The sequence below is a fragment of the Chenopodium album genome, chromosome 7 (genome assembly GCF_948465745.1).
Source record: "Chenopodium album chromosome 7, dcCheAlbu1.1, whole genome shotgun sequence".
Classification (NCBI taxonomy): Eukaryota; Viridiplantae; Streptophyta; class Magnoliopsida; order Caryophyllales; family Amaranthaceae; genus Chenopodium; species Chenopodium album.
The window spans coordinates 55,491,126-55,501,815 of record NC_137840.1 but is presented as its reverse complement, the minus strand read 5'-3'; the positions used below and the strand labels follow the sequence as shown (position 1 = coordinate 55,501,815).

General features: G+C 34.4%; 2 protein-coding genes and 1 long non-coding RNA gene across 3 annotated transcripts; all 3 read right to left on the bottom strand.

The window, feature by feature from the left end:
• Positions 1–1,027: 1,027 nt before the first annotated feature.
• Positions 1,028–7,181, bottom strand: LOC145640336 (uncharacterized). Its single transcript, XM_081691631.1, has 3 exons — positions 5,437–7,181; positions 1,439–1,559; positions 1,028–1,306 (listed from the first exon to the last, which is right to left on the bottom strand). Exons 1-3 carry the CDS (start codon positions 7,179–7,181, stop codon positions 1,028–1,030), a joined length of 2,145 nt encoding a protein of 714 aa, XP_081547757.1.
• A 1,368-nt stretch (positions 7,182–8,549) lies between these two features.
• On the bottom strand, positions 8,550–9,119 carry LOC145640335 (uncharacterized). The gene has a single exon (XM_081691630.1). The coding sequence runs from the start codon at positions 9,117–9,119 to the stop codon at positions 8,550–8,552; it is 570 nt and encodes a 189-aa protein (XP_081547756.1).
• Positions 9,120–9,932: 813 nt separating this feature from the next.
• On the bottom strand, positions 9,933–10,475 carry LOC145637943 (uncharacterized). The gene is made up of 3 exons (XR_014114552.1): positions 10,384–10,475; positions 10,166–10,297; positions 9,933–10,044 (listed from the first exon to the last, which is right to left on the bottom strand). It is a non-coding gene; the product is annotated as an uncharacterized LOC145637943 (long non-coding RNA).
• Positions 10,476–10,690: the final 215 nt, after the last annotated feature.

Genomic DNA, 10,690 nt, shown 5'->3' with positions numbered 1-10,690 from the left:
TGGTTTTGGTTTTCGAGGCCTTGTTTACTCTACTTTATTTTTGTTAAATTGAAATTATTTTTACTAAATTTAAATTATATTTATTGAAATTAAAGTATTTTTACTGAACTGAAATTATTTTTGCTAAATTAAAATTATTTTTACTGATTTTCTATTATATTTCTTCTTTAAGTTTAATGAATTTTACTGAAATTAAATTATTTTTACTGAACTAAAATTAATTTTACTAAACTGTAATTATATTTTTGCTAAATATTATTTTTATAATGTGAAGTGAACATGGCCTAACATGGAAAGTTAATCTCTGAGATAAACTTTTATTTGTATAAGGTGTACCAATTTTATTTTTGGCAAGTTTTTTAGTTTTTAAATCTCACGATAACAAGTGTCGTTTAAGATTCGCCTTTAGAACTAGTTAGCGACCCAGGCGATGCCTCGGATTTTTTGTTTCTTTATTGTTTGTAGATATTGTGATATTTCAAGCTTATAGTTTTGTTAAAATATTACTCCATATTCCACAAAGTTAGTTAATCAATTGTTGTGTGTGACTATTTTATTTAATTCCACGCACTATGTTGTCTTGCTAGAATTTTGTACCTATAATTTGAAATTTGTTCATTTTAAAATAGGATATATTTTGAAAATTAAATAGAAATAATAGAATCCCGTAAATGCATAAGTAATAGTTAGAGTAATTAACAATATCGTACTTGATTGCTTGTTTTTACATTTAGTAGGATATATTATTTATTAAGTAAATCATTTATCGACTCTATCTCTGTCTCATTTTTTTTCATTTTGTGATGCATCTTGATTATTTGCGCGGAGTTGTTTTTCTTCTACATCTTCTCCTTGCATAAGGTGCTTTCCAGAGTTGAGAAGCTTTGTTTGTTCAGTTTCCCTGTACAAAGTCATATGATGATGTCAGTGCTTTGGGTTATTTTTTGTTGGGAAAAGGAGGGTTGGGGGTAGGGGTATCAATATATGCTTACTGTGTGGTTCTTTTTCTTTTCTGTTCATTCTCCTCTTATTTAGTTGATGTTGTGTCACTTGCATTTGGGGAACTTGTGTTGTGCAACATCTGCAGATCTTCTTGTGTACCTTGGTTGTTGTTCTTTTTTGATGTTTTCATCATGCCATGAATCTTTTGCAGCAAATATTTTGTTTCTAAGTTATAGTTTATGTTAAATGTCTTGTGACAATTCAACTCCACTGTGTCACTTCTTGTGTTCACTTTCACACGGAATACAAATTGTTTTTCGATGCATTCTTTTAGACGACTCATAACTTTGTCCTCCCCGTTAGCCTGCAATTTGTGCATATTATTTGAATAATAGTATTAAATGAATGCAGTAGAATATATAAATTGATTTTCAATTTCTTTTGTCTTGCCAATTTTTTTTCTTTTGGTTTATTTTTTTGTGAGTTTTGTGTTTACCTTATTGTAGAGGTCAACCATTTCTTCTACTTCAATTCCGACAATCTTCTCAACTTCTTTATCAAATAATGTCATTTGGCAGCTTCTACTCTCATCGTCTAATTCCACCTTCAGTAAGTACCTGTTTATGGGTTGTATTTGTAAATTGTTGTAAGTGTTATTTTTTAAAAAAAAATAATTTCTTACCTTTTCACTCATAGTTGACAAACCCTACAAAACCGATCGTCATTTATTTTTCACTTGCATGTGTCACATGATAAATATTTCCATTGTCCGTCAGTGCGAAGATCCATTATTATTCCCCTGCAAGTGAATATTCCCTTTTTTGGGTGTGTAGTTATTAATTGATTAGATTGATCTGAAAATGTACAATAATGGTGCTTCTTGTGTTTTGTTTGAACTTGTATAATGTATGGTGTTTTTTATGTTTTTTGTTTAGTACATTACCTCCCCAGTTTTTCCCTATTTGTGAACATTTGTTCCTCAATTGGTTGTTGTTTCCTTGCCTCCAAGTATCATACAGTTTCTTCTTTTGACCTGCATATATTTTTTAATTATTCATCTATCATTTTGAAAGTTATTTATTAGTGTATAGGGTGAACTGTTGTTACCTATGATAGAAGTCTTTTGCTTCTGGAATTTCCGGGTTCAAGTATATCTTTGTAGCACTTGACGATCCCCATTGATACTTATCTATTTAATAAGATTTGGGCCTTTTTATTATTTTGTATCGAACTATAATGCATATATTGTGTAGGTGTAGTTGGTTTTGTTTAGTACTTACCTCTGTATTGTGTGACTTTTAATGAGGTGATTACTGCCACTTTTGAATTCATTTCGTCGTTGGTAATATATGTAGTGATGAGGTCTGTGGCCAATCCCCATAGTGTCACCACGATCTTATTAAACCTGATGATAATTTGTTAATGCCATTGATTTCTTTACACTTAATATGATTTCAAAAGCTAATGTTATTCATTAGTTAGGTTTCTTACTGTAGGTCTTCAATGTGTAGTCTACTTATTGGTGTATCTTCTCCCTTGACCTTGACAATGCCTTTATCTTCCACGCCCGTTATAAAAGTAATGACATCTGTTTATACAAATTTAGGAAACAATATTAATCTTACTTGTTTTGTTTTCTTTTTTTTCTAAAAAATGTTTTTTGTTTAATTAAGTTACCTATGCAATATTCCTTCCAAAAAAAAAAGGGAAAAAGTTACCTATGCGGTAGTCTTTTTTGTTGTTTCTTTCTTCCAATCGATGTAAGGCTAGCAAGTTAAATTTTTGCATTGGAATATCGGCAACGCTCTCTCATTCTTCAACTATTGTTGTCAAGTGTGTGAATCTAATAATGAGATCACTACGAACAGCACGATAATGCTTGTCATGTTTACCAACTTCGTAATTGTTGATTGTGTACAGTTTTCCTTCTATGATATCGCCTTTAAAATCCTTTATCAATGCCTTTCGTATTATTGCTTGGATGGAGGTTCCCTATTTTTTTTAAAAGGAAAAATATTATTAGTCTTTGTAATTTTTTCATTCATACATTACTATTGTTTGTATTAAATGTCAAACCTGTTTGTCTATGAAGATCATATCCAACGATGTTGGTTCCGCACTTGTGTTATAGATCACATTCCATATTCTCGATACTCGAACTATTAGATGGCTGCCGCTTTTTATTTGCTTCAAGTCAGATATCAGCATTTTTTTTGCCCTGCAATATGAATAGAGATGTTAGTTGTGTTGATGGAGTCAATTACTTTGTGTAGTTGATAATTGTATATATCTTTTTGTGAGAGGTACTTACCTATATATTTCAGATGTTGACTCTTAGATTGGAACTCCTTTGTTGGTACTTCAAAATAAACTTGTGACTAGGGATGGCAACGGGTCAGATCTGGACCGGGTCCGGATGGACCCAGATCCAGATCCGTTTTTGTATGTAGGATCCAGATCCGTTTTTGTATGTAGGATCTAGATCCGACCCGGATCCGTCGGGTCTAGAAAATGAAGATCCGGATCCGTCGGGTCCAACGGATCCGGGTCTGGATTCGGGTCCAAAAACGGGTCCAATATATTTTGCCTATTTGTTTGCAAAAAATGTAATTTTCGAGTCAAAAAATTTATTTCAAACTTACGTTGTTGGTTATTAAGTTCAACCCCAAATTAACCAACGTATACACTCATATTTTGAATTAAAATTAAAAACAACAAAAAAATACGATGTTACAAATGAGCTAGTGAAAAAACAACGATGATGTGTATAATATGAGCATCCAAAATTCATCTCTTGAAAGGGTTAATCTTTATCATTACTAACATTATTAATAAAGAAACAAACAATTTTAGTTTTTTTTAATAGGAAAAATAAAAAAACGGGTCCACGGATCTGGATCCGGGTCTAGGGCCCAGACCCAGATCTAGATCCGTTTTTATCAGCAGGACCCAGATCCGACCCGGATCCGTCGGGTCCAAAATTTGAAGACCCAGATCCGTGAAAAACGGATCTGGATCCACGGATCCGGGTCGGGTCCAGATCCATTGCCATCTCTACTTGTGATCCTTTTTTTTTTTATAAAAAGAAAAACTATTGGAGTACGTGGTTGGTTTTTTTTCTCCTTCCTTTTTGTAATAGAGTGAATGATTACTTTGGATGCAATATTATATAGTCATATATATGTTTCAAATTTCTTCACACATTAATGCAATGTCATTTTTCTTGCTGTTGGAGTGTTTTCGATTTTGAAATATACTTAGTGTGTTAATTACTAATTAATAGTTTTGAATTTTAAATTTATACAGAGGTTACTAAATTATTAAATTATTTTAATATACTCTATATAATCAATATAGAATTTAACTCTTAGTAATTGAGAATGTGTGTTTTTAATGTAATTAGTAACCTACAATATATTTGAATAGGATGCTCCACTTCTTATTATTTAAGTTATTAGTGTTTTTTTGGGGGTAGGATATTTTTTTAAAAAATCATATAAGTTAGTAGTATAATAGATTAATATATATATATATATATATATATATATATATATATATATATATATATATATATATATATATATATATATATATATATATATATATATATATATATATATATATGATCTTTGGTAAATTAATAGATAACGGTTGTATGGAGTATATATTTCATCCTGAAGGGGTTTGCATTTAAATTCTATACTATGACGTTTGCATACCTTTAGTGATATATACTAATTTTCATAAAGTATGAATACATCAGTTATTAGTGTTTTTTTGGGGGTAGGATCTTTTTTTTTTTTTTAATTTTATAATTTAGTAGTATAATAGATTCATAGATATATATGATCTTTGGTAAATTAATAGATAACGGTTGTATGGAGTATATATTTCATCCTTAAGGGGTTTGCATTTAAATTCTATACTATGACGTTTGCATACCTTTTTTATATATACTAATTTTCATAAAGTATGAATATGTCACAGCTGAGCTCCTATTAAATTGATAGCTAATTGTTTATTTTGTATTTTAAAAATTATGAAGTAAGGTAACTAATCATTAAGATCTCACTTTTTAAAAAAAATAAAAAATAAAAACTCATTTTTAAGCTATGTTTGGATTAAAATTTTGAAGTGCATACAAACCTGCTTATTTGCAAAGACATTGTAAAACCTTATCAATATTGAGATTAACACGTCTATGTTTAACACTATGGCTGATTTTATTATATTAAATTTAGAACCAAAGATAATTATACATTAGAGAATATTTCCTTGTACACTACATTCATTGTGAACTTGCTCTCCTCTATAGTTGATGTAGGTGTGGGGATACATATTTTGAGGCCTTTACAGGTAGTCACTCGTGATACCGCTACATAAAGTTGGCCATGACTAAATACGGGCTCGGGTAAGTATACCCCTACTTGCTCGAATGTCTGTCCTTGACTATTATTTATTGTCATTGCAAAACATGGTTTTAGAGGAAATTGCCTCCGCTTTAAGGTGAATGGCCACTCTGTATCAGATGGTGACATTTCCACCCTACTGATTGGTACCTTCTTGCCCACATGTGTTCCAGTTATAACTTCGGCTTGGATTACTCGTTTCTCTAATATTGTGACAATAATTCGTCTTGTACCATTGCAAAGTCCACGACTGTGGTCAATGTTCCGCAACAAAATAACAAGGCATCCCACCTTAAGTTTTAATTCATGATTTAGTATTCCTGGTAACTGCAGTGTATTCAAGAATTCCGTTGGGTATAATGCTTCGACATTCACCCCCGTCCTACTCAATGGGCATACTCTATTTGCACTCTTATAGACTTTTTCTACTCCTGGTATCATTTTGAGTATTTGATCATTGATCTTATCAACCAAGTCATTTTTCGATGCAAGTATGGCACGTTGTTGTAGGTATGTTGGGTTGGTGTATTCTTGAAGAAGGTCTAGGTAGACACATTCCACCATTTCATCAATTGAGTCTTCTCCGGCCTTTATCAACAGGTCATCAGGTATGTTGATCCACATTGGTTCATCCTCCCTTTCTTTTGCAATTGCTGGTAATTTTCCATCTCCTACATGTAATACCCAGTTGCTGAACTCAGTTAGTTGTCTCTTCTCTTCTTCATTACTACTCTGCAATAATCTCATGTTTGTCTCTAATTTAAAGACTATACAATGTGGCCATATTTCTGAGGATTTGTTAATGGACGCATCAATGACATCTGCTCGATTAACCTTTTTAACAACAGGAAGAACCTGTCTAAAATCTCCACCTAAGACAACTGACTTGCCACCAAATACTTTTTCCATAGAGGATGGGTCACGTAGTTGCATGATATCTCGGAATGTACGGCCAACTACTTCAAAGGCATGTGTGTGTGCCATTAGTGCCTCATCCCATATAACGAGGCTTGCCTTTTTTATTAAGTGGGCTAGATCAGATCCCTGGTCAATGTTGCAGCAGGAATACTCATTTAGTGAAAATGGTATTTTAAACCTCGAGTGTGTTGTTCGTCCACCTGGCACAAGTAATGATGCAATACCCGATGATGCCACCACAAGGACTATGCTATTTTCAGATCTTAACTTTGGTATTAAGGCTCTCCATAGATAAGTTTTCCCTGTGCCTCCACTTCCATAGACAAAGAACACCCCGCCTTCTTGTCGATAAGCAGATTGGATTATAGTGTCGTAAATTTGTTTCTGTTCAACAGTTAAACCTCTTTGAAGGTGATTTGATTCTCGAGTCAATGTGCATGTGTCATAATTTTGCCCCTCCATAATCATCCTATTTCCAATGTCTTCAAGACGGGTCATATCAGGAAATGGGATTCCAAGGAACTCTTTTAGGCTTCTATTTCCTCTTTGTAAGATCTGTTCAAACTCATAGAGCGAGTAATTTTGGATTACATCTTCTGCTAGACACAACCCTTCAATACCGAGACGACGTCGTTGTCTATAATGTATATCATCGGAAAGGTTTTGCCAATGCTCCTCCCATAAAGTTTTTGGTTCTGACACCTCACAGAAGAGTAGAATTGTTACATATAGCTCACGCAGTTGTGGTGCATTTGACCATGTAGCAGCTTCTTTTAGAACCTCATTCCACTCATTGTCCCCGTCAAGTAATCCTAGGACATAACATGTTTCCTTGTATGTGGCACAAATGATTCCATCGACTGTGCGGATGTCTTGGAAGCAAGTTGGACCTTTGACAATGTTGAGTAGCATCCTCAAATAGTATTTTTCACTGGAGCTAGGATGAGAAAAATATATTCTTCCTATTTTAAACCCTCTATCTCGCCTTTTCCATATTTTTGATCTTTTTTTCACACCCACTCGGTTGGGAAGTCGGCATATGTGAGTTCTCGAGCATCTGGATACAACTTGTTGATCTCCATCCATTCCGTCAAGCTTGTTTTTCGAGCCCCTACTCTTTCAATGACCGTGTCAAGTGCTTCATGGTCATGGAAAATGACCTCTTGTTCATCTTGTAGATGGAAGGTCAGCCTCTCAACAGCGGGGTCCTTGAATTGCATTTCAAAACCAAATATTTGCCAGCTTGCTTCCGCGGCCGAGACATACCTACAATTCATGAACACCACTAAAGTGGTTATTTTATTTTAAAAATATATAGGAAAAGATGTTTATTGATTTACTAATAACTATTTGTGAATAATACCTGCAGTTTAGGTAGGAAGCAATTTCATCAACTACTTGTTTAGACCCATTATCTTGATTCTCCATTGTAGGTGTGTACCTTTCTTCAATCATTGCAAGAGCCATATCTGGTCCTTTATTCATGTATTTGAATAGGTATTTTAAAGACTTATCTCTATTACACCATTCTACATTTATATGGGCTGCATACTTGACCAACAAATCAACATTGTGAGGGATGATAAATCTGTTATCTATTGTGTGGCCATTTTTTATAGCTGTTCGACCATCATCACGTCGTCTGTATATTGGGAAACCCTCATCAGTTACAGTTGTTCCAGAATTGAAATCCTTAGGATAGTATTTGGAGCATTTCCCATGTTGCATGCAAGGGGAGCTTCGATTTATAATCCCACAAGGCCCATGTACCATTAGCTGGACAACTAATTCGTATGCATATGGGTCGGCTTCTTTGTCTGGAAGTTCCGCTGAGATTATGCTGTCAATGTCTTCAAGGTTATTAATCTTATCCTCCGGATGTAGAAAAAGAAGTATGTGTGCATGTGGCAAACCTCTCTTTTGGAACTCAATGGTGTATATAACTGTAAAAAAAAAAAAAAAAAAAAAAAAAATTAATTTCTGGTTTTATTATTAATATCAAAGTTTTTGAAACTCGTTAATTTCTCTTCATTCCTGCAAGAACCCTCCCAAAATGTTCATTTGTTGTTAAGTCTCTGATTAGTTCATCAAGCTTTAGTTTAAACACACGATTGGGTGATCTTCAGGCCGCTGCCCCGGATTTAATGCTAAAAATTCTCTAATCTCACTCCATGTTGGATTACATGTGAATGTGATGAATAAGTCTGGTGGCCCGACCCATCTACATATGGACATTGCATCGTGGTAGTTCTGCACTCGAAATCTGGGGCTATTAGTGAATTATGAAGGTAATACTACACGTTGCCCTATTGAGGCGGGTGCTGTATCCCCTCGAGAAACTGCATTTGTTAACCCACGCAAAATTTCCTTTCTTATTGTGGATTGATTGAGCCATACATAATCTAGCCTCACTTCTTCAATGCATGTCAGTGCATCTACTATGAATTGTTGGCGTAGCCTCCCACAATATATGAAAGTCATTGCTTCTTCGCACAATTGATAAGCATAATACTCTCTCATGGTGACTGTTTTCTTTTCCTTTCTAGTTGTGGTCTCAACATCTTTATGGGGGATGTCAATTTTGTAACCATCCTCTCCATAAGGAAACAACAATGGATATTGTAAGGCCATAAAATTGGGGTGCTTATTTGAGATCCTTCGAAGGCCATAGCTTCTTTCCTCTATGATGACATCTCTAGTACTTTGTTGTGGATCACCTGTACCAAAAATTAATGCTGCGAGCTCCTCTGTAGTTGGTAGGTTGTACTCCCTACCATCTTTTGACCGCACACCAATCAGGCGTACCCAAACATTTGGCATTTCAGTGACAGCAAATCGTTCCTTTGCCATTTTAAACACCTTAGCAAGTTCGTTGTTTTCATAAAGCATGTTTGCGAGACCAACACCTATTTCGGGATCCAACTCACTGGTGACATTGCTTGTGAGGGATTTGATTCTGTTGGCTACCTTATTTTGAGTGTCATAAATATAAAGTTGGGTGAATCTTGGTTGTTCACCAACAGGAGGGAGTAATGAGCCTATCTTGTGATAGTTTTGTCCGTGTAATCTGAAGACATATGGCCCAGGACCTCTATTAACACTTCAGTCAACCCTTCCTCCCATAGATATGAATGCAAAGATAGAGTTATACGGCCTGATGTTCTCCTTGAAATTTTTATTTTGAGTACCTCCATCTGGATTTAAAAGGGTTCTTAAGAATTAAGGTGGATTCTTGAGTTTTGGGAGTTGTATCTTCCCCTTTTGACAACAGATGTTGTGCTTAGGTTTGTTAACTGAGCCAACACTCGTCACTCTTTCTTCAATCCAAACCCTTGCACTGCAGTCAACACATTTTTTGGTTGGTTGCCCAAAATTCCATGTTTCTTTGTACTTCCCTGTCATGATATTGATTATAGTTACATATGGCATTGTACATCTAAATGGTTGTAAAAGCATTAAAAGATAATGGCCTTACTTCGTCGCTTTTTTCTTCCAGAAACGTGTGCATGCATGTTGATCTCGCTCCTACATCCAATTGATTTTGTACCTGCATGATATTAAAACTCAAGGTTTATTTCTTTTATACCTATTAATAAGCTTTTCACAACATGATTTATGCCAATTATGATTATACCTGTTGTTAAATGGGTGTCAATTTAATTGGTCTGGTCATGCATTTCATTTACTTCTAACTCCACTCTTTGTTTTTGGCGTGATGACTTCGAACATTCATCATTATCAATCCTCCTTTTTCGACAATAAGTTTGAGGGGACCCTTTGGAACCAAGGATGGTATATTGGATGTCAGAACACAATATATACAAACTCATTAATTGTGTATTAACTTTGTGCAGTTTCATTTTTTTTTTTTTGGTATTGTTAGTTTGTGTACATACCTTCACTTAATGTACTTGATACACTTTGTTGAGATGGTATGTCGCTGGCTAGTGTGGCCCTTACTCGGTTTTCCCTTTGCCTTAAAATGTATCGACGTAACAGTCGTGCGTGTCTTGCTTGCCTTGCCTTGTCTATCTCAAAAAAACATGAAATGTGAACATATTAAGTGATTCTTATGCTATAAAATTTTGAATAATGAGATTTTTCGTTTGTTTACCTTCACTCAATATGGTCCTTACTATTTGTTGAGTTTGTATGTTATTTCCTTGATTTCGTATTGGTCCATACTTGGTTTTCCCTTCTTTGCCTAATAATGTGTTGGCGTAAGAGTCGTCCTTGTCTTGCCTTTTCTATGTCTACCATCGCTGCATCAGCATTTTTAACCTGTTAAAATATATATATAAACATCTGGGTGGCAGGTTTAATAATACTATGCTTATATATATATTCAAGGGATCCATTTAACCAAATTGGACTTCTGTTTGCCAAGTAGATAATAATAGAGCTGAAAAAAAGGAACATCC

Bases quoted from the DNA above. Each gene is read 5' to 3' on its own strand.
- LOC145640336 (XM_081691631.1), bottom strand. From the start codon at position 7,181: ATGCTACTCAACATTGTCAAAGGTCCAACTTGCTTCCAAGACATCCGC. The intron at 1,560-5,436 runs GCAATTTCCTCT...ACCCATAAACAG, and splicing joins CCATTCACCTTAAAGCGGAG to GTACTTACTGAAGGTGGAAT. The intron at 1,307-1,438 runs GTAAACACAAAA...CACAAATTGCAG, and splicing joins TGGTTGACCTCTACAATAAG to GCTAACGGGGAGGACAAAGT.
- LOC145640335 (XM_081691630.1), bottom strand. From the start codon at position 9,119: ATGGCAAAGGAACGATTTGCTGTCACTGAAATGCCAAATGTTTGGGTA.